Source organism: Dermacentor andersoni, chromosome 1, assembly GCF_023375885.2.
Source record: "Dermacentor andersoni chromosome 1, qqDerAnde1_hic_scaffold, whole genome shotgun sequence".
Lineage (NCBI taxonomy): Eukaryota > Metazoa > Arthropoda > Arachnida > Ixodida > Ixodidae > Dermacentor > Dermacentor andersoni.
In genome coordinates this window covers 76,230,630-76,255,267 of record NC_092814.1, presented here as the reverse complement: position 1 = coordinate 76,255,267, position 24,638 = coordinate 76,230,630, and the positions used below count along the sequence as shown (strand labels likewise).

At 45.6% G+C, this 24,638-nt stretch overlaps 1 protein-coding gene and 1 long non-coding RNA gene across 2 annotated transcripts in view; one reads left to right on the top strand and one right to left on the bottom strand.

Moving 5' to 3' along the window:
* Positions 1 to 9,991, bottom strand: part of LOC126546267 (transcription factor LBX2-like) — a 67,533-nt gene extending 57,542 nt beyond the window's left edge. The window contains exon 1 of the mRNA XM_050194419.3: positions 9,385 to 9,991. Coding sequence (XP_050050376.1) covers positions 9,385 to 9,865 — 481 coding nt within the window. The 5' untranslated portion in view covers positions 9,866 to 9,991. The remainder of the gene's footprint in view (positions 1 to 9,384) is intronic.
* LOC129380507 (uncharacterized) overlaps positions 1 to 24,638 on the top strand; it is a 125,251-nt gene that overhangs the window by 45,219 nt on the left and 55,394 nt on the right. The window lies entirely within an intron of this gene.

Genomic DNA, 24,638 nt, shown 5'->3' with positions numbered 1-24,638 from the left:
TTCTTACGCTAGAACTATTCGTAAGAACAGATGCCTGCCAATCGCGATGTTGGACATATTATAGTAGTCAAGGCGGCTTGCATATATGGCAAACAGAACTTAAAAAGAAAAGCGCGAATCCACAATGCTTCACAACGTTTCAGAGGAAGATGAAGATTTTAAATCATCCACAGATGAAGAATTGATGAACAGAGCAAGGCTCTGGAGCCAATTCTTGTCTTCGCCAGTGCGAAGACGGAGACAAGTCTCATTGTCGTAATGTTGGCTCCATCCTGACACATCCCTTGTTCCAACTCTGTTGTTTGACTCACGGAAGTGCTTTTTTAGGGCAAGTATTAACCAGAGAACGAACGAACAAGCAAGCAAGCAAGCAAGCAAGCAAGCAAGCAAGCAAGCAAGCAAGCAAGCAAGCAAGCAAGCAAGCAAGCAAGCAAGCAAGCAAGCAAACGAACAAGCTTACGTGAAAAAAAAGAAAAGATCTATTGAACAACTCTAGTGAATAAAATCTAGTGTCGTTTCTTTTGAGAGCATACTCATGGGAGCCGCCCTGTCGCACACTCATAACGCTTATAGATTAAAGAAAGAGGCCCGTATTCACTTAAACGCTCTTATGCTAGAATTATTCGTAAAAAAAAGTTTAAATCAATCTTGATGCTGGACATATTATCTAAGGCGGCAGGCAAATGGCAAAGGGCACTTATGAAGGAAACGCTTTGTAAAATAAGCCCCGGAACAGCAATCTTCTATATTAGTAGCTATAGAATCTTGTTCCCGCCTTAGCATCAGCCGCTTTCAGTTACAGAGTGCAAGCTTCCAGACGTATAATAAGCGTATATGCGCGCATACCGGCTTTCTGTGCCAGAAAGGACGAAGCAGTTCGTGTTCGCACAGCACATCAGTTCGTAAAAACGAGGACTAATCGTGAGCGAAGACGAAGAGCGAAGGCAAAGCGCTCAACAATTGAGAATTGGTTTTAAGAAAGAAAAGCTGTTTGAACGCGGTGTCGAATTCCCGAAGGTCTTTATTCGTAAGGCCCGTTTGCCATCGGCCAGCCGCCTTCGCTAGCATTGTGTTTGCTATTATTACTGTCCGGTGCTTTTTTCTGGGCCCGTATTCAGAAGCGACTGCTTTCTGAATACGCGCCCAGAAACCTGCGGCCGAATTCGCACAGCTTTTCGTTCGTAAGTTCTATTTGCTATTGGCCGCTCGCCGTCACTAATAATATTTCCGACATCACAATTTACTGGCATCCACACTTACGAACAGTTGCTTCGTAAGAACGTTTTTTAAACCTTTATTAGGACCTCTATAGGCCCGTATTCACGAAGGAGTTCGTAACCTAGATTGGATCATAAGAATACGCGGCAGCCAATCACGATCACATTATTAGATGATAGGGCCAACGAAGAACAGTTCTTACGAATCCCGGTAAACACAGCCCTGAATCATTAACAATCGCTGGTTGTACTGAAAATGTACCGCCAACATTGCCTTTACTAAGCGAAATTTGCACTTTCGTCATACTATCTGGCAGAATATTTATAATAACAGTATCAAGTGTATTTATTGAGACCTAATATATATATATATATCCATGCTTTGATGTGATGAGAAAATGAAGTTGTAATTTCCATGACATATGTAATACATTTGTATTGTGAAATATAACGTATATATATATATACGGTTATGGGACACTATAGAAGTGGGTCACAGAAGCCTTTATGCCATGTCATTCTCAAATTACGGTGCACGAGCCGCTCGATATATCTGCGAAAACACTGCACACGGTCCGCGGAGCCCTTGTATTACCGTGAAGAGTTCAACTTTTAGCCGCTCGCGACTACTCAGAGTGCAACGCAAGAGCCGGATATTACTGCTTTTCCATACTAGTGCATATTTAAAAAAAAGAGTGTTTAGACATCCAGTCTCTAGTTATGGTATAAGGGCGAACTATAGTAAACTGAAGTGGTGGAGAGATCTGTTCGAGTTCTTTTGTGGCGTAAAATATGTGTTGCATCACTTATACCTTTCGTCAAAGTAATACCGCCGCCTCTTCAGCGATTCCGTCTCTCTTCCCTCTGCCTGGCGTTTTTGCCGCGAACTACACCAGTGCTCAAAGAGTCCCCACTTTAGCAATCATTTAATGTATACAGCTGCAGGTGCATACCGTTCGTTTCCATTACTGCATAGATTAAAGGAGTGTTTTTTTTTTTCACCGAATATTTCTAATCATTTACAAAAGTGCAGCATCACTATACATGGAACTGACTATAAGCATACATACATATGCAAATAGCAAACAGCAACCTAAAAACGATCGGCCATCTTAGGCTTACCAAATTTTTCATAGGTTCTGTAAGCCGCATGCACGTATATAGCGATGGGATGGCCATCGCCACATCGCATACAATTAAAAGAAAATTGACTTGAAAAGGCTGTTTCCCGAGGGAACTAGATATCGACCTAAATAAAAAGCGAAACTGTGTTTGAACAGGCTATATCGAGGGTATACATGTATAAAGTCGTAGAGTGAGTGCCCTTTACTCGTGTTCGGTGATTTAGGCAGCAATATTGTGCAGTCCAAAAATATAGTATTACTATCCTTGAAACGTAGTGAAGTGCACGTAAGTGAAGGTTAGGGAATTCACTGCACAAAACTATTGTTGGGTTGTGCCTGCCGTATAAAGCCATGTACGGGTTTCAGACTCTTCTAGCTTGCTTAATATATAGTATACGTCATTCTGCAGTGCTCAGCTCTGTATAGCTGAAACGATAAAATCAATGTTTGACGTTATGCAGTTACAGGGTGCAGTTAACAGTTTCTGACAGAACTAACAGCGCAGAGACAAACAGTCCTTAAAAACAAGAAAGAAGCTTTGTGGATTCGGCCTCGTTATTCACAAAACTTCTCTTTCGTATATAAACCCCCTCTGCAACTGGCGCTGGCTGCAACGATGGCTTTGTTATCGCGCTTATCGCTTCTACGAATGGCGGGTTCCTGCAATCAGTGAATGAATAAACGCTCTTAAATTAGTTATATCTTGTGAGTCTGGACCCAGATTGCGGATTTTGAATTTTCAACGAGTTTTGTGGCGTCCACAAACGTGAACTGCACGCGCGCCTGCGCTCTTTAGCATACGGCAAATTCGGGGACAAAACAGAACTTTTTCCATGCCGTGTACCTGGAAAACACCGCGCCACCTCGAAAATTTGCCTGATGTAAAAACCATTCCTCTAAAGACACGACGAAAGAAGAGAACCCGCTATACTTGGCGGCAACTATACAGCACAAATCCAGACGTCCGTGTTTCAACTGTTCTCTGAAACACATTTCGCACAAGTTAATCAGTTTTTCAGAACATGCGCCCAATCAGAAGCATCTCAACAGGTATTCGAAATGTTTTAAACATGATGATTTTCGTTAGTGCGTATGATTTTGAGGCGTTAGCGCCTGAAGGATTAATAGTTTTGTGCAGCTGTACAGCCATGGTAATGAGCGGAGTCGAAGGGTCACTCTTTTAATGCGATCTGCCAAGATAGCGGAATAGAAGTGCTACCCTCATCGTCGACGTTATGGGTGGTAGGATTAATGCAAGTCTACGCAAGACCGGTTATAGAACGCCAGGCTTTTCGTGTTTTGCGAATGCAGTTATTAGCTATTGCACAGTATGCAATCACAAACGGACCGCCTATATATTAAATATTGTTATATTATAGTATGTGCCTTGCATGGTGGCAGAACTCCACATGCTTCTGTTTGTTTTCGTGCCTGCCTGGTTGCTTGCTTGTTCGCTCGTTTGGCCAGAGTAGCTACATACTACTATATACGCAGTTTTGCTGTGAGGAACTTGTGTAAAACTAACTGGCAGCGACCACGCACGTGCAAATTTGCCTGTAGTCTGCTCATATGGACTTCTTGGGACTGCTTGGTCGTAATTACGGTGTTGCGGAAGTTAAAGCGTAGCCAACTTGTCTGTCCCCTTTACAAGTGCAAACACTGCCGATAACGCTGGTTTTAGAGGCAGACAAGGCACGAAAAGGCTGAATTGCCACATGGCTTGATGGCGCTGCCGAAAATTTTGCGAGCGGTACTCTGCAGTATAAGTCGTGTACGCATAGACAGCATGATTAGCAAGACGCTGCAAAGACGCGGCGATGCTGCTCTCATTCTGGCTGTATACGCAAAAGGCATACATGCCATAGTCTCACGCGCAGCAAAGAGTTTGTCGACGCAGCTACGTAGAAAAAAAAAATGCAGGACAAATAGCTAGCGTCATGGTTCTCAAAGCTTTTTGTCGGAGATTATTATTTATGCGGTGGACAACGAAGCAGAAGAGGGTATAGTGTACTCTGCGCTCCTGGTCTTATTGCCTACACCGTAAACATCGCGCCAATGTTTGTTGAGCTTGGCTATGTGAATTTGGGCTACTCACACATTTACGCAGCTTGTGTACATTCGCAGAAGTGCTAAATGCACAGCCTTGTAGTTCTGTCCGCATGCTTACTTATACACACTGCCAGGAGATGCACATTCTTTTGTGACTCTCACCGTGTTACGATGGCTTAGGTGCGCAGCTGCCCCTCCACTGGTTCATGGGAAAATGTCTCGCTGCCAGTTAACAACACTAGACAACACTAAAATTTTCTATTTGCTATGCATTCCTGCCTTCATACACGTCAAGGTGCTGCTCTGCTATATGGGGCTTAACGATAAATTTGTTCGTTTTTCTTTCGGATACCTCTTACAGGTTCATCACTTTTCGCTCTATTTCCAGTTTTCACATCTATTATACGCCTTTCCGAACCCTTTTTCGCAGGTTTAGGAGAGAGATAGAGGGAGAAAAAAGAAAGGCGTGGGGGTGAGGATAAAAGTGGCCTGTGAATAACATCTGAAATACCGCAAACATAACATGTACTCTTTTCACCTGTTCTTCTTTTCCCTCGTGTGCGGAACTTTGTATGTATATGCTCGTGTTCTTAAATTTCTTCCAGTGCTTTTCAGCGCTATCCCTTCTTTTTGTGTGCGTGCGTGCGCGTGTTTGCTCTGCGATGAGGAGATGTCACCTAAAAGCGACAACGCTTTTTTTTTAAAGTTCAAATCATTCAAAAATCTTCACTTATCGAAGCCAGAAGCCTGGATGAAAATTTGCAGCCTGCATGCAGTCCGCTCTAATAATGAGTTCGTCCAGCACAAGTTTTTCCATTGTGGCAGGCGCAAAAGTCAACCTGTGAGGTATATATTACGAAATTCATAAGCGACATGATGGATATTTTCGATCAGATGAAAGAACTCGGCAAGTATCGCCCTCAACTGTTTATTTATAAATAAATTTGTAAATATGTTTGTAAGGATGTGCAAGATCACAGACCATGAAAGGACGCCTTGGCGCTATTTTCATCAAGCTCATATTCAGGCCTCAGACGCGCACAAGTGTGTTGCATGATGGCTACGTCGGCCGCGGCGAAAAAAGCTGGAGCAACGTGTATGTATAGTGTGTGCGTTCATGCGTAATGTGCTAATGTCGCAATCCACTCAAGCATGTAACACCAGAACAAACGAAATATGAGAATGTAACGGTACCAGAAAGTCGCTTACAACGATGTGAAGTCTGTCGTGCTACAAGCATTTATTAAAAGCTATCTGCTATGGTTTCCGATTACATTGTAATACCTCGTCTCCCTTCTGTTTTCAAGGGGCTAATAGACACCTGCTCTGCAATCTGACTCCACAAGCTTCCTTCACCACATACAAACGCAGTGCACCCCGACACTGTCGTTAAGTTATGCGTGCATGTGGGAACGCGTTAGAGCGTACAGATGAGCGTCAGTATATATGCGAAATGACGTCTCTAGACGCAACGTCAGTTGAATGGAAAAGCGTGATAAAAATGTTCTTATGCTAACTTTCATGAGCAGCTAGACGTTTCAGATTTGCTGACATGCAGTTACACTTGATGGATGGTCATTTCCTACACAGTGTAAGTGTCGCTTTCCTGAATCGCACGCAACCAGCAATTAGACAGACTGTGTGCGTGTACACACACACACACACACACACACACACACACACACACACACACACACACACACACACACACACACACACACATATATATATATATGTATATATATATATATATATATATATATATATATATATATATATATATATATAGCTGTGCACAAAATGCTCTGCAGCTTACTGATTACAAGCGAGCCTATTCCGTTTCTAAGAGCGACAGGGGGCATCCGTCATGCGTGTGACGTTATTTTCCGCATTCTTTAAGCATCGTCGCATAGTGTGGCTCGTTAAAAAGAACGTAGGCATACTTTTCGCTGCGCAGCTTAGCATAGTTTGCAGACTATGTATAGCAGAAACTCCTTGCTGACGTATAGGAAGGTAAATTACTGTTCTTTGCTGAAAAAGAATTTACATAGTGGGTGTGGTTACAATTTCTTTCGCTATTGCATCCCAGTAACGCTTGGTTTTAGAACAAAGCGTATGCGCACGACATGCACACTAAACTATTATACGCTTGTTCTGTTCAGTGTTGCGCTGTAAACGTAATGTTCCTGGTCTTTTTACAACGGAAATAGTAACACTTCAGCATTGTGGACGTTAATACGTGCACCCGGCCACAAAAGTTTTCGGACCACGGAATCTGAGAAAATGCTTAACATCTCAGCAGCCCCACAACGGAGCCTGGTGTTCGCATTTCCAGCGTTGCTAGCATAGAACAACATAACGATGCACTGCTTCACTGGCTAGTTTCACAGGCTGCTCGGAAATTCATCGTTCTACGAGATCCTGTGGTCCGTAAAATTTTGTGACCGGGTGTACATGCGTTTTCTGTGTTTGTGCATTAAGATATGCTTGAATGCGGTGAATGAGGCTCAGCGTAACCACGTGTTACAGAAGTCTGTAACTATATGGTATCCTGAAGATGTAACACACCTAACCCGTTCTTGCGTTTTATATGTCCTGATAATAATATCGGAAACAGGAAACTTGTGTCAAACATATATAACGTTAGTTGAAGAAGGCACGTTCTTTGAACTAAGTTATGCATCAAAGAATACAAGGCTGCGTAAATGAACGGAGATCAAGTTTAGGAGCCCACAAAACCACAGTGAAGTGCGCAAAACCTTTGTTCTCCCAATAAATTCTTTACACATCAGGGGTTATGTAGGTTAACTTAATTGCTGAAGCTAGACTCTCAAGTATTAAGCGTGTTATCATAGCGGCCGATCATAGAGTGGAAAGATGTACTAGCTGTGAAAATTAAAATAATTAATACGCAGAGTTAGGCTGTACGGATGAATGTATCACGTGCGGATTAATACACCACTTACGAAATGCACGCTGCAACATGCGTAGCTATGTTAAATCACCATAAAAAGATGTGCTTAGTGTGTGTTACCTACCACTGTTGCTTGTTATATATGTTCCTGAATGAAATGACTGAGTTGCGGGATGTAAAATGCGTTCACAAAAGCTGTATTTCTACGTCGTTTAACAGTTGACTGTGTCCTTTGTCGAAGGAATAATATACGATTTACATTTTTCCCCAAGGACCCATCAACCTCGATATTGTAGTACGGAGGAGGCACTGTACAAACGCAAACAATATCTCAGCCATGAGACAAAAATGTGTTCATTGTTCAATTTTTAAGCATGCAAAGGTGCAAAATGAAATATGATGGGCTATACAGAAGCGTTCTACGAACGAACTGTTGCAGCGCCCAAATGTATTCCGATAGTCTATGTTAATAACTTGTCTGTAACGCTATGAAACAGTGAAGTTGAGCTCCATGCAAAGTTTTGTACATGTGAAAGTACCATAGTTTGTATGCACATATTCCTGCACAGAATAAGGATATCGTGGTACGTGTTTCCATGTGTCTGATACTGATAATACGCCTTTAACATTGTTGAATTAGAAGTCAATGAAACCACTTCAAAGGTAAACCTCCTCTGTGTGGGCTCACATGCTGTAGATAGCTGCAATTAAGACACAGTTTTATCGATGCCCCTGAAAAGTGGACTTCGAGCACTCTCGGCTGACTAATAAGCTCTTGTCGGATTATAATTCAAATATCCTGTAATACGTCACGTCCTGCAACTTAATGTTTACCGAACATGAGGAAGGCACCAGATAAACGGTATATTTTATGCCAATTTCGATTGCATTTTGTCAATGGACGCGCTGTACGAGAGTGCGGAGCTGAGCTATAGGTTGTTGAGCAACCTTCCGAAAGAATGGTGCTGTAGCTATGCAGGACTACAGGCAGACTGATATATGCAGTATAAAAAAAAAACGATAATTGTTAGGTTAGGTGGAAACAAATTTGTTAAGGATTCTTCCGGATGTGCCTTGATGGACAATGATTGAACTTTCTAGTCTTTGTAATTGTACGAGTGCGCTCATGTGCACATGTCATAAAGGAACAGCACTTGATGTAAGCGCAGGAACCACCGCATGTGTTAGCTTTTGCGCGAACAACATCGCAACAGCTTTCTAACATGTGATACCTATGGCCGTCAGTCAGCACATAAACCACGAGGGTTCATGTGCGACACGTTCAGGTTATAAGTTCATGCTCGTACGAACACGCCGCTGTGGCTCAGGTCGCGGGTTCGAGTGCCATCACAATTGCGAAATGATAGGGGCGTAATGCGAGAACTCCACTGGAGTGTGCTTCAGGTCTCATGTGGTGAAACGTAGTACAGAAACCTCCACTACAGCTTCTCGTTGCCCGTGTGATTGTTTAGACGTTTAACCCCATGCAGGAATCACTCAATCAGTGCATCAATAAATCAGTTTGTGAACGCATCGCCGTAATATTGTAAATATTGTAGTGTTAACGTCCAGCGTATTTCTCCTTATACACACACTTTCGGTATAAGGTGCACAAAGATGCTGTTGTGCAGGGAATGTTACGCAGTCGAAGCACGGGAGCCTATATACGCACGCATTGCACTGAACTCGTGACTGTTTTGAGGATGCACGCAGAACTGCATGTGTCAAAACAACCACACATTCAGTTCACATTAAAGGACGATTCGCACGATAGAATCGTAATAATTGCAAGTTTGTCAATGCAAGTTGATGCTGTCAATTGTTTACATTGTGGAAACAATCTACAACGGTCACGGTGGTTTCTGTTTTCGTGCCACAAACCCCGAATGTCACCACTATATGGCGTACTGTCAGCGCTGTCCATCAGCCGTCAGGGCTGTGAACCGTGAGCAGGAGAAGGCGACAGCGAGCCACAAAGCGCCTGGCACATGCAACGAACGGGTCTCGTGCCACGTGCCGCTTGGCCGGCGGCACGTGACACCCACAGCGCCTCCTTCGAAAGTACGATGGGGTGACTCACCGGCCGTGCGGTCTCCGGACTCGAGCCCCTCGAAGGCCTTGCTCGTCATTTCGAAGAGTGCATCCAGCGGCGACGTGGAGCTGTGCTGCTGCGGCGCCGCCGGGCTGTCGGCAGAGTCGCTCTCGGAGCGCGAGTCCTCGTCGGTCGAGCGCGGCCGTCGCCGGCCGGGGCTCGCCGACTCAAGGTCCCAGGGCCGCACAATGCCGGACGCACGGCGTGCAGGCTTGTGGCTCAGGATGTCCTTGATAAAGAAGGAGGTGAGCGGCTTGGGCGACGGGTTCGCCGGCGCCTCCAGCATGCAGAGCCGCTTGATGGGCCGAAAGTACTCTTCGTCCTCGGAGAAGTCAGCGCCGTCCAGCGATGCCGTGCTCACCACGTCGAGCAGCTCTTCGTCGTCGCGCGCCGGCCGCAGCGGCGAGCCGGCCTCGTGAGCGGGCGACGCCGCCGGCTCGTCGGGCTGCTGGCCCGCACCGTCCGCCATGCTGTGCGACGCTCTCTGGCTCAGTCGCGTTGCCTGCCCCGCGGCCAGTCCATCACACGCCAACGCGGTCACTCATGCCGCGCAAGCAGCCCTGTCGGCGCCCGACGAGGGGGCCGCGCCCGCCGCTCGCCTGGCGGCCAATGGCGCGCGCACGGAGGCGGGGCTTCGCGGCGCGCGGGCCGGACCGGCTCGGCCGGCGCGCCCGATGCGGATTATGCGTGCGCGCGGCCGATGACAGGCCGCGGATCACGCCGTCACGATGCGGCTCCCAAGGGCGGCTGCCGCGCGAATGTGCGGCCCCGTTTCGTCGGTGGACTGCACACTGAACGTGCGTGGGCCGCCATGGCGCTCTAACTTTGTCTCTTTAGCCTGAATGGACCGCACGTTCCGTTTGCAGCGCGGGCCTTGTTCACTCCTCCTTCGCTTCCTCCCATCCACAGCGGCCTGCTGTGCGTGGGATTGGTGCGCAAAGGGGGAAGAAAAATACATATATTAAACGGCATGTGCCTCGAGTTACTTGGATTATTTCCTGTCACTGCACGCCTGATGTGATTTTCTAAGTACCTTCGCCCGAGTGGCGGCCGATTGTGCAATCATCGTGCTGCGTACATTTTTTGACCGTCGCTGTGTGCTTTGCAGGGTGAATAGTTACATATAGTGGCAGAAACCTTGTGTAGATCGTGTACGTTCAATAAAACAAGTAGAAATGACTTTTAACGAAAGAAACAGAGTCGTGTGGCTACGGTAAAGTATTAGAATTTATATTTTAGAAAAATACACACACTTGGGTTATTCCTCTGGCTTTGTACTTCTTTACGGACGCCATTTTCCTACTCCCCACAACGCCCTAGCCTTGTGCAGAATTGCTGCAATCATGTGCGAAAACACCCCCATGGAGCTATCTGCACCGAGGACATCGAGACCACGACCACGTGACAACATCGCGTAGCACAAGAATTACAGAACACGAAAATGTCTCGAAGTTAATGTTTATCTAGTTATATTATGTGACTCACACGTACCCGTTTAAAGCGATATCAGTGATTTTCGCAAGTAAACTTGATCCGGTAGATGTTCAGTGGTGCATGGTGGCGTTCTGTGAAGTTCAATGTGAACGAAAGAGCCAAGTATGCACTTGCATTAATTTTTTTTTATCTGGGATATGAGCTAACGAAATCAGAAAAAAGCTTGTGCGACAAAAACAAAGGAATAATTCTGAACCTACACTTTTGTTGACACGAGACCAGGCAAATGCAAAGCTTTTCGTCCCCCTCCCGAAGAACATGACGAGAAAATTTTTGTTTACGTTTTCTGCGTTTTCGTGCTATTTAGTTATAGTAACTAAATTATGAAAAGAAATTGCAACTACAAAACTCATTGCGTAGGTGTGAACATACGGCTTGCGCATAAAAACTGCGTCGTCACCCGGCAGCCCTTCGTCTTTTAGAATCAAGCTTTCTCGTATCACACGCGTGTATAAGGTACATTCTGTCTGTGCAGCAAGTTCGGTGTTCTTTCGCGCAATAAAGTCACGTCGCAGATGGTGCGAACGTATCACAAACGCCTCTTTTCACGATAAAGATAAAAAAGGAAACAGGGCTATTGCGTCACGTATACGTTTCAGTCAGCCATTTTTACATTTGAGCCTGTGACGCGCATTACTGACTGCCGTAGAGCGTTGCCGCTTCCTCTTTCCCTTCTTCCTCCTCCTCTTCCTCCTCCTCCTCTTTTAAACAATGTCTGTACGGCCTTAGCAATTATAGGTCTGCATTTTAAGACGCCGTACAAGTTTTCATACAGTAACAATGAAACATGAGTGTAGAGAGAGGGGAACCGAGGGACATGGTTTTTCAAACAATTAAAAGTATGAAGCTAACTGACAATAAAGCCAGGGAAAGCTTACCTTGGCTTCATTATCTTTGGCTCCATGCGGAATTCAGTTATTGCCAACATTGTTTCAGAAACAACTTGGTGCCTCGAAAAAAAAAACCGCTATATAAGGATATAACAAAGAAACAGTGACAGAAAAGCTAATAATAAGATATAGGAATTGCAGTTCGGGCCCCTCCGCTAACCCCCTTTCTTACATAACGAGGGTCTCGAATCCGGCAACATTGGTGCCTTCAGGTAGCATATGTGGGTTTATTGACCAGTTGCCTTCACCCAAAAAGATCACGTTCTCGTGACACCTGCGGCAATAAGGACGTTCCACGTCCGCCGCCAAGGTCTGTGAGTGGTGGCGCTGGCTAACACTCTCAGGGTTCTTCTAGGACACATAAATACCCAAGAAAGCGGATGGGAAAAACGACGCCGTGCACATGGTAGCTGAATTGGTAGAGCATCGCACGCGAAATGCGAAGGTTGTGGGTTCGGTTCCCAACTGCGGCAAGTTGTTTTTTCATCCACTTTAATTTCCATTAATTTATCGTTTCTTTATTTAATTTATTAAGCACAAGTAATTTCCCCTATGTTGTCCTTGGTGCCAGTGTTTGTTGGCTTCTTGTGATATGACTAATAAAAATCAGGCCCCTCGGTTAACCCCCTTTCTTCTCGAGGAATATCATAAGGAGTATTAAATAGGTGATTCAGGAATTCGTGATATATCAATAAATGAACCTCACAAAAGGCAGATTGAATGCGCAAATTGCCACTTTTTACGTGTGGCTGTTGGCATAGTGCTGCCTCCAAAACCTATCACTAGGAAACGGCTGGAAGCAACTAATGGAAATTGGAGTCCGATCGGTAATTTCTGTACTGATTCCTTTATTTTTACGTGCGAAGGAGTCGCGCGCTTCTACTTATTTTTGCCCAATTAGAGCGGAGCTGCTTTCTTATAGGCTACGTTCTTTGTGTTCTTTGCTTGCTGCTACAGCGCGTTCTCGTGCACGGTCGCGTACGTTTTTTTATGCTGTGTAAACGTACGATAGTAAGCAGCACTGCATATATCATTGCGCGCTTCTTTCAAGCACGTATTGTCTGCTCTGCAGCATAGCAAGACTAGTCGTGAAGTTTGACATGAAGCCGTTGGTCCTAATCAAATATGTCCCCTCGCCTGAGTGACTATAGCTCTTTGTATCCGGTCTTATTGAAATTCACTTAACACTGCAAAAAGCAAAAATCTTACGAGAGCATATTCTAAACGGCCCTTTAGGTATAATCATGTCTGAGCACAATTCGTTGGCTGTGGTACAAAGGCATCGATTGTTTTTCAAGCTGAGCGACGTGTACCTCACGCACTCCATGGTTCCCATTTCATTTCTGCTCGTGTGCTTGTGGGTGTGCTGGAGTATATACCTTGACACCTGCGGCTGCGGGGAGACGATCAAGCACCTCCTCTGTGACTGTCCCCATTACAGTGTGCCAAGAAAAGTGCTCGTGACCGCGCTCGAAAAACTGCACAATCGCTCCTTCACAGAAGAAAAAGTTCTATAGGACACTGGTCCAGGCGGGTTTCGGCACTCAAGGCCTAAAGGACTTTGCTGAAGTCTTTAAGGGCTTGTGAACTGTGCGACCGTCTTTGAATGTTGTAGCGCGTAGCATCGTGTTACTGTGTGAATTTATTTCCTTTAGCCCTTTTCCCAGCACAGGGTGGCCAGCCAGTACTTACACTGGCTAACCTCCTTGTCTTTCCTCCCCTTTTCTCTCTCTCTTTCTCCTTTTTTTCTCTCTCTTTTCTCCTCTCTTTCCTCCCCTTTTCTCTGTCTCGGGAGTATAACTTTAAAGTCAGATATTTTCTTTGAAAGGGCAGAAACTCAGTGAATATATATCTTGCTGGACACCTCATAAGTGCTCTGAAGTATCGCGCATGTAGCTCAAGCCGGCTACAAGGTGAATATAATGGCTACCAAAGTAACATTGTTTACTATTGCCGATGACACATCGCTTATCAGGACCGAAAGTGTAGAGAGGGGTCGACAACCTCGTTTTATAATATGGACGAAAAATATACGAGGACGGACTGAAAACACCGAGTTTAATAAAAAATAAATGAACAAATACTGAAAGCAGGGAACAACAAATAAAAGCTGTTGCGTGCGCTAAAAAAGAAAGAATAGACTATCGGCAAAATAGAACAAAAAGTTGGCTACGTATATGCGTTCGTTGTGTTTTCGTGCTCAACCCCGAAGCATGCTGCATTCATTTGTTTTTCAAGGAGTTTAAGCACGCACGAGCAGAATACAGGCGTGGGCAGAATTTGCTATGAGGAAAGAAAGGAAAACGCGTCCGACTTTGCAGCCATTAAACAAACAATATTTCTGACTTTCTCAAGTTCATCATCAAACATCAAAGCGTGGAGACCTAAGGAAAACAACAAAGCGCGCAGAAGAGCCTCTTTTCTGAGGTCTCGTAGAAAGAGCCGTGCTTATTCCCTTATTTCGTGCTTTCAAATTTAGTTCGATTCCTTTGATACATGATGTTGCGTTTGCCACATGTTATTAATGAAACTCGTTATTATCGTTAAAACCCGCCATGGTTGCTCCGTGGCTATGCTGTTGGGCTGCTAAGCACGAGGTCGCGGGATCGAATCCCAGTCACGGCTGCCGCATTTCGATGGGGCGAAGTGCGAAAACACCCGTGTACTTAAATTTAGGCGCACGTTAAGGAATCCCAGGCGGTCCAAATTATTATGGAGACCCCCACTACGGCGTGCCTCATAAACGTAAAAAGCCATAATTAACATCAATTATCGTTGTTAAAGGTGGCAGATCAAACCACAAGGGAACAGACATATTGCGGAGCGTTTTCCTTTTACTCTCTTTTTATGATACGTATCAAAAAGAGCTAATAAAAAGGCAGCAATAATCTCAAAATGACCTTTTTCGTATGTTAGAGTCGTAAATGTAAGTGTAAACATTAGGTAGAGCCCAGATAAATACAATTTCTTGGTCTAAACACATCAAATATGTAAACGGGAAAGCCCTAAAAAAAATTAGGTGATTTGCGCGTTACTATAGCGAAGGCCCCCCGCGATACTAAACTGCTATTATATAAAACGCTAATTCACCATGTTCTAGATTATGCATCTGCCGTTTGGTTCCCCTACAAACAATGTGAAATAAGCTCGCTCAATAACGTTCAACGAAAATGTATTCGTTTCATTTGCCAAAATTACAGCCGCAGTTTCTCACCAACACAGGCTCAACAATCTTTGAACATTGAGACATTACTTTCACGTTATCACATAGACGTCTTAAAATTTTTATATGCAATTAATAACTCCACCTCTGGTATTTCTCATTGCAACTATATCGCATTTACTAACGTAAGTTGTACCTGTATAGCTCCCATGCATCGAACATAAAACCTATTCATGCCCGTACCAACACATGCAAGTACAGTTCTTTTCAAAATACAGTAGAGCTTTGGAATTCTCTACCCGGTAACATTCGTTCACTATCACTAAAAGATTTTATAGCTATCACTGGTAAGCACTCCGCTAACATGTAAAGCGCTTCATTTTGATCCTTCATCTTTTTCTGTATATCTGTGTTTTTGAAGTGTAATGTATAGTAATGTATAATGTTCCCACTCCTGCTGTAGCCCTGTATTGGGCTGCAATATATGCAAATAAATAAAATAAATAAATAAAATAAATAAATGAAATAAGGAACGTGGGTCTGAGCAAGGCTGGCTTCACTGTTGAACTCCTGTGCGTGTTGGGAAGCGAAATTTTACCAAACGCAGTATTCGGTCGGTTCGTCAAGAAGGCTGGTGATCGGACGACGATCATGTTGTTGTTAACGGCGACAACATGTAACAACAATGACGTTATGACAAAGAAAACACAACGGAAGAGCACGCGTACTACAAAAGTCTTGCGTCGCGAAGCGACGCCTTGACCGACAAGGGTCGCTGCGGTGGAGGACGAAATAGTCGAGGAGTACAACGTTTCGGTATCTTTACGCATGACTCGGAGGCTTGTTAGTGCGTTTTATCTTCGATGCCACTAAAGAATTTAAGAAGTCCCACCACGTCTAGTCAGGTACTCTTCTACCAGCAATGGAAGCGGCGAAATGGCTCGTATGTGCATGGTCAGGTCGCGAGAAAGCAGTCAGCCCTCGCTTACTATCACCAGCTGTATTAAGATGAACAAGAACGACCTTTGTTTGTGACGAGCGTCATTGAAGAGAATCGCTTCTGAAGAATGTTTAGAATGAGGACTCATAGGAGGCATATTATCAGATATACGAGTTGTATAGTACGGTTTATTGGTGCTTCCTGTAATGTCAAATTTTGCACTTCGGGAAACTTGGTAATTGTTGCATACATTATACAAAACAAAACGCTATAATAAAGTTGCTTGTTGGAGAGCTGCCACGCATCTTATATCCTATAGCAGTATATGAGAAGCGGCTATCGTAGAGCCCTTATTGAATAATTACGTGCCTTACTTATCTTCAAGCCTGGAACGTAAATGAGTGTTTTCCTTTGATGCGTATAGCGCGGTGTTCATGGTTGATCGTTGATGACTGTGTGGGCGACAACGAGAGTAAATAACGATATTCTGTAAAACATGGCTCCAATATGGAGGTAAGTCTGGCCCACAGTCTTCAAAATTTCATCGTCAGAACAAGCTGGCAAACCAGGTGAACTTTCACCACGTTGAAAGAACATGCATTCGATGTTGCAAGCTTTAGTGGGGATTTTGTCCTGGGACAGCCTCGAAGTCAGTGGACGGCCTCCAAGTTAAAGGTCTTACAACCACTAGTATGAGTGAAGCTAGGGAGCTGTAATCGTATCTGTGTCCCACCTGGAGCGGGGCGTTAGTTCAGCCTATTCAACAGCTGCCGAAAACGAATTTGCAGTAAGAACAATGATAATGATAGTGAGCATTTTGGCCATTATGCTATATTACCTTAGCAGCCTATACACCCAGTTCAGGAGTGTCCAAAGGATTTCAAGAAGCGCGTTTTCCAGGAAATCAGCTGTAGTTGCGAAAAATTGATTCTTTATTGGGCTACGGCGAAAAGGCATCTGATAAAGTGGAATATACGGATACGGATTCAGCGCGTCCCAACCGAGGGAGTGCGATGCCTGCCGCCGGTTCCGATAGCTGTCATTGTTGTTGTTGCTGTGGTTGTTGTTTAGCAAATCGACATGGCAAAATAGGGCTTCGAAGGACCAGTTACTACACGAAGATAAAAAATATACCCTCCCCCCCTCCCCCAACCTCTAAAAGAAGACACATCCAGAATAAAAAAAAAGCTATCGAACAAAAATATGAAATAAAACTATCGAACACAACAAGAAACACCTACACAGACGTCAAGTAAAATAAAAGTATCACAGTAATAAAACATCACATAAGCGAAGTATAACCTGCCAAGCTATATCTATAGTTTGCAGAGCGCGACATAATGGCAACACGTGGACGTCCAATAAAAACGCACATTACGAGTATACACCTGTATGCAGTGTACGCATACAAAAAGAAGAAGAAGAAAGAAATAAAAAGTTGCACACAGCGTAGAATAAGGCACTCAGCCACTATACTATTAGGACTGCTTTCGGTCAGTTTTCTTCCTTTTTTATAGCCTACGACTCGCGACCTCTCTATCCGGGTGATAACCCATACGCGAAGCGCCGCAAGGACCACTGACGAAGCGCGAAAAGAAAGATAATTGGAATAAAATCGGTATATTATCCCGGCCCCAGCACTATACAGATACTACGTAAATGTAAGTCAGTGACAGTACTCTCAAAAGTATACAGAATATTGGCGCGAATTCACGTCAGCGTCCAGAAATATTGCCTTGACTGTTTCAATTGCAGCGTTCCGACCTCTCAACTTTTCTACCATAATAAATGGTAACAAATGGTACTTGCACTCAATGCTGCAAACCCTGTATTGAACAATGCACTATCATTCACCGTCATAGCAGTCGACTCATAGGGGAAATAGTAGAAATCTACCACATTTATAATGCAAAAGATTTGTGCATCAGTCACCCTTCAGTGCCATTGTATCACAGAGGGAATTGAATTTTCTTCAGAAAACTGACAGAGATTAGGCAAATTCATGTGCACATAATGTCGACGTCCGGGCTGTATGAGCATGCTCATGAGTGCACATCACGCTTGTTCTGCATAACGTTTTTTGGGTGCACGTGACATGATCGTGTATAAAATATGTGTTCACTTCAATAAGCTTCCCAGTGGGGAGTCAGCGCCCATGCTGTCGTCTTCTTTGTTGTTCATGTGTTCTTGCGCTGTTCTTGAGACAAAGCCTGCGATATGTTTGCAAAAGCTCGACGATAAGCTGGCAACAAAAGCTTTCCCCCCAATTTGAGATAAAGCTTGCTGGCAGTGCACATGGTAGTTAGTGTCTGTGCAGTATAGGTGGGTTCGAAAAATGCCGTCTGTCGTCCAGCGCATTCAGGACGCCGCTGAAGTTTTACGTTCCAATATGGTGCATACGCTAGCCGTAGTCATGAAACATGTTCTTGAGCTAGTATGCAACAGGAAACTGTTTTTGTGTCAATAAACAGGATGTAATTTACAGCCAGCACGTGGCTTCGGTTTCGCGGGCTCTCCCGTGCGAGAACAAAGAAAAACGAACAAGATGTGCCGGCCACGAACTGTAAGGTGACTACATCTCCATATTTCTTGAATAATAATAATAATAATAATAATAATAATAATAATAATAATAATAATAATAATAATAATATATGTCGCTAGCATTCATTGTCTGTCGGCTCGTTGGCGGATACCGGATTCGTGCGTAAGGTTGTAGAGGTTTTAACCGAGACAGTCTCGTATATAGCGAGCTTATCGTGGATCTCGAAAATCGAAGTCGGAGGCAGTGTAGAAGTTAGGTCCCGCCAGAGGAAGAGGTAAATAGTGCATTGAAGTTCCTGTCGCATAGACTGGTCGCTGAGCAGCAAAACCCAACGGCGATTTGTATCCTGTATAGTGTGTCTATTCGTGTGCGTATTATTTTCAAGCACACATCTCTAGACCAACCCGTCGCGACGGCTCAGCGCCGTACTGGGTTCCGCTCTTGAGCCCGAGGCCACGGGTGCGATTCCTGGCCGCGGACGCCGCATTTAGGTGGGAATGGAATGCAAAGACGCTCGTGTGTTCACAGCTCGCATCAGCAACTGCAGTGGACATATTTTTTTTTTTCGTTAATAGGTGATGCGCTGTCCCATTGCCGCTGTGCCGCCCGCTTCTAGCCCTTACTATTCTGTCATTTTAATCAAATACCCTGGTACACAAGCACGCACACACGCACGCACGCACGCACGCACGCACATACATGCACGTACACAAACATATACAGTCTTCTATTGCCGCAAGGTTATGTAAGCTTCTCAAAGAACAGCCGACGTTTTGTCCGGGGCCCGCCTCTATCAAGACAAAGTTTAAAAGGTTTCAGTGCGTTTTTATGCCACATCAACAGGAGAAAAGAAGTTACGAGGTATAAAATAGAAGATCAGCGAAGTGCGCCGGCGGTTGACAAGAAATTAAAAAATGTATTGCGATGAAAAGGCAGGGGAAATCTGAGCACTACAAACATCGTTGGCAAAGGTATGACATACAAAGGGGCGCCACGGTAGCCAGCAAGTATTTCAGAAGATACGTGTGCTTATTTTATGAGGATTTTGATGCAGAGATAACACATGGGTGTTCATTTATGACATTTTTATGGTGAACTTGTGTGCATGTTGTTCAGGATCTCTCCAACTGCGAAAACCGTCTTTATCTATATAGAAAGAGACTGAGCAGGTAAGTGAGTGAGTGAGTGAGTGAGTGAGTGAGTGAGTGAGTGAGTGAGTGAGTGAGTGAGTGAGTGAGTGAGTGAGTGGGTGAGTGAGTGAGTGAGTGAGTGAGTGAGTGAGTGAGTGAGTGAGTGAGTGAGTGAGTGAGTGAGTGAGTGAGTGAGTGAGTGAGTGAGTGAGTGAGTGAGTGAGTGAGTGAGTGAAATGCAGTCTCTAATGAAAACCTAGAGATGTTTTGCCTGGAAGGCGTTCTGAAACGCTGCTTTATTTGTTGGGTGTAAAATATTATATGCAGGGTAATCACACAAATGGCACTTACTCCCAAAATACACGCACACATGCTCAAACGGTTCAATAAGTCTTATTAATCACTGTACTTTTTTTATAGCATTACATCCGCTTCCGTTGCGTGCAACGCGCAAGTATTGTTTGTTAACGAACCAAAAATGTCCCCCAGTTTCAAGCTCAAGTCGAGTTGCGCGTGTATGAGTTGGCACACATTGTATCTTTTTTTCCCGAAATGGTTGCAGCCAGCGCGAAGTGTCCTTTCAGTTGTTGAGTGTGATGCTCACTGCTGCTTTTCGGCGCGGAAGTGTATAGCGAAAAAAATTTGACGGTCGCTTGCTTTGTTCAGTGAAGTTCAAATGTGTTAGCATAACACACTTAAAGACAGAAAGAATACCTCGCATTCGTTGACTTGTTCTGTACAGCGGCTAACAACATGCCTTTATCCGTGTCTGTCTATGGTGCGGTGGCAAACTTTAAAACCTTGGCTCAAGTTAAAGTGAAGCTCTCGCACAGATATTCTCAAAACTACGCGTATACATATAGCGCATGTACACGGTAGTAAACTGAGACAGGATTTGGTCAACGTGAATGAATTTTTGCCCCGAGGCGAGTTTTCTAGTGTTGTCTACAATATATCTATCATGCGCAGATTGCAAATCCATATACACCGATGACACCAGAAATCTAAGCAGACGTTTTAAACATTACCGGAATGACGTCAAGAAGGAACGACTCAGCGGAGCACATGCGTGCAAGCGTCTGGACGAACCATATAGACTGAGACAGCGTAAGCACCTTGGCGACAGACCGAAATATGTCATCATGGCTTGATCTGTGGGGTCGCTCACAATTAAAAGGACTGACTCATGTGCATGCTGAATAGAATGAATGGCAGTCTTCTCCCATCTACGCGCAGTCACTATGGCATATATTCAAGAATACTTAAGCTGTTTCAGCGGTGACCTTTCTGCACTGTGAACAAGGTGCCCGTACGGGCCCCAAAACTTCAATGTTGTCGTTGTATTCAGTGACAAGATATATAATTATTTTTCCCTTTCGTGAATTTCCTACACCTTGTGGGATTCCGCAAAACTGATTTGCCAGATTTATCATTGCTATGCAATGACTTTACGTGGCCAGACGTTTCGCCGCCCAACCATTCACTGCTTGGCTCAACTTAGGTCGGACATTCTGTGTATGAGACTTGTAAGGCCAGTATTATATTAATTATAAGAGAAAATTATTACTCGATGCGAACTGCAAGAAATAATCTTGTTAAAAAAAACGGTGTCAACGTAATGCCACTCTATTTCTGCAAGAATGGGGCACATGCGATAAAATAATTTATATGACGTTTTTTACGCATTAAAAGAACACTAACATTATATTTTCGTCGTGCTTGTTGGTGGGCTAGTTGTTTCTGGATCATCTTAAACGTTTAACAGCGTGAACAGTCGAAACAAAGGGGCGCTGGTTTGTGTCGCTCCCCACTCGTCCTGTGCTTCGTCTGCTCGCACTGTTAAACGTTCACCATAATATTTGCGACTATTCACTTTTTTCTTTTCTTTTCAGTAAGTAAGGTTCCTAGACCTCGGTCGCCTTCTATGCTGCTGCTCATTCTGAGGGCCGATGTAGCAGTATAGCAGACGACCGAGTGAGCGGGAACGGGTGTTGTTGGAATCGCACCGCTGGCACGAGTTGTTGGGGTCTCGGTGCTGACGCCCGTTATTGCCAATGGGTCGCAAGCCCCAAGGGTAGCGTTGGCCTGGCGGCCTGGGGCACTGGAAGCATCCGAAGGTCCCGGCAAAGCAAGAGAAGACTGGTAACAGAACAACTTGTTTATTCTAACATAGCAAAAGAGCGGCCGGTCAGGTCGACCGAAGTGGAGAGACGGGAGAGCACGTAACTCAACAGTACAAATCGGAGCCTCTCTCCTGGCGTCCGGGGCAGCTGCTCTTATACCCTCGGCGTCGCGGTCCAAAAGAGAAGGTCACGGGATGAAGGTCACGGGATGAAGGTCACGGGACGGCGGAGCAGGAGCCCACGACGGCGCGAACTGTCGGGCCGAGAGACCTGCTGAACCGAGTGTAGTGACGCATCGCCAACCTTCACCCACACGACGGCGTGAACAGTTGAGCCGAGAGACGTCCAGGCTCCTCATTCGGGGAACTCCGCTCCCCGGCTGCCGCGCTTTGACAAGCGAGGGCACACACACACACACGCACACACGAAGACACGTGGCACTGAAACACGCCTGGACACGCTTGGCGGGTAGGCGTCGCGGCGGCGTCGGACGGGCCAAAATGTCCGCCGCTTTGAACAAAGCCCCGGCGTCCGTTGCATCCGCGCCGGCATTACCGCGCGTTGTAGGCGAAACGTAACAGACCGCCCCGCCGGGGGAAGGAGATCCCGATGGTCAGGGGACTGCATCCGCTGTCCGGAGGGATGTCGCTCGATGATGCTCATAACCGAAGTTGGGCGTCCCTGGGCGTTTCTTGAGCGCAGCGCACAGAGAAGGCCTCGTTCTCACGTTCAGGTGCACACAGGACACTGCAAAGTGACTTCGGGAGAGTTGACATTTTTGTTCTCGTTTCCGGCAAGCGTTAGAACCACGCCAAAAGTCAACCGCTCAGTCAGCAAGCACGGCACAACCCTCACTAAGCCCTGCCAGGCTCTTTCCCCTTTTATACTGCTGCCTAGTTCCTTACAGTAGTTTAGCAGCACTCAGAACGTGTCCACAAATCGGAAAAATTGCACTAAAAAGCACATCATCACTTTGAAACACTACAAAAAAACAATAGGTTAAAAATCCTGCCTCAGGAAGAAAAACATCAGTAACAAGCAATTTTGAGGCTGATTCCCACGTTAGGGGCTTCGACTTAAGCCATCGGCGTTACCGTTGAGACTCCCCTTTTTGTAACGCACCTCAAAGGAATATTGTTGCAAAGCGAGGCTCCAGCGCAGGAGGCGGCCATTTTTGGGAGAGATGGTCTGCAGCCATTGGAGAGGGCAGTGATCCGTTTCAATGATAAACCTCGAGCCAGCTAGGTAACATGACAATTTCTGAACGGCCCACACGATACACGCACACTCTTTCTCGGTGGCGCTATACGCCTGCTCACGACTCGTCAGCTTACGACTAGCATACAGGACGGGGTGTTCTACTTCTCCATTTTCCCGTTGGCACAGTACAACGCCCATGCCTCGCTCACTAGCATCACACTGAACAACGAACCCTTTTTGAGTAGTCGGGCGATCGTAGCACAGGCTGGCTTGTTAGGGCGCTCTTTAGGGCGCTAAAAGCTCTTTCCTTTGTCTCATCCCAGACGACTGTTTGCGGCTCTGTCTTTCTTAGAGCATCCGTTAGGGGAGACGCGATATCAGAGTACCTGGGAATGTACCTCTGATAGTAGCCGGCGACACCTAAGAACGACCGAATATCGGTCTTCGTGCGCGGTTGCGGGAAGTCTCGCACAGCGGCCACCTTTATTTCAGAGGGGCGGCGACGACCCCGACCAATCACGTGTCCGAGGTAGACAACCTCGGCCTGTGCTAACTGGCACTTGGGAGCCTTGACTGTCAAGCCCGCATCGCGCAGGCGGGTTAGCACTGCCCGCAAGTGCGCCATATGTTCAGGCCAGGATGCGGAGAATATCGCTACGTCGTCTAGATACGGTAAAGCGAATTCTTGCTGTCCCCGCAACACTTTATCCATGAGGCTTGAAAAGCAGTATGACGCGTTCTTCAAACCAAAACTCAAAACTTTAGGACGGAATGTCCCCATTGGTGAAATGAATGCCGCATACCTACTAGCCTCTTCTGTAAGTGGAACCTGCCAATAACCCCTGACAAGATCTAGGGTGGAAATAAACTGAGCGCTACTCACTCTCTCAAGGCGCTCCTCGATGTTAGGGATCGGATAAATTTGATCCTTAGTGATGGAATTAAGCCTGCGGTAGTCGACGCAAGGACGAGGTTCCTTGCCCGGTACCTCAACTAAAATCAAAGGGGAGGTATAATCACTCTCACCCGCTTCAATAACACCGAGCTGTAGCATTTTCGTTACCTCAGCCTCCATAATATCGCTCTGGCGGGGTGACACCCGGTACGCCTTGGATCGTACTGGCTCTGGGGAGGTAAGTTCTATGTCATGAGTAAGGACAGAAGTCCTACCAGGCCTCTCAGAGAACAGACCTTGAAACTCTTGTAAGAGCTGGTGTAGTTCGGTTTTCTGCTCAGGCGACAGCGATGCTTTACTTATTAAGTCACTAATGACTTGATCGGTGTCTTTCCTGTTTGTCACTGAGCCTAGTCCCGGAAGCTCGATCGGAAGCTCTTCTAACTTTCCCGCATCGGGAATTTCCTCTCCAGTATCTGGTGCCTTTAACGCTACAGGCTCAATTTTATCCCGTTCGGGCGTGCTCTGAATACTAGCTTGCTGCGCCTCTGACCCTTTCTCATCGTTCAACAACGTCGGTCCCGCAACTACCGCCTTTGCAGCGAGCTCCCGAACCTTCGATCTGGTTAAGGCCTGAACGCTAGCCTCACCAAACAAAAGCCCCTTCTCGCGCAGGAGGTGATCGGACCTGTTCGAAAATAAGTACGGGTACTGGGGGGGCAGCATAGATGACACTGCGGCCTCCGTCTCAAGTGCTCCGAAAGGTCCTTCAATAAGCACTTTTGCTACCGGCAGACACACGCTATGAGCTTCCACTGCTTGCTTGATCCATGCGCACTCGCCCGTGAACATATCGGGTTCT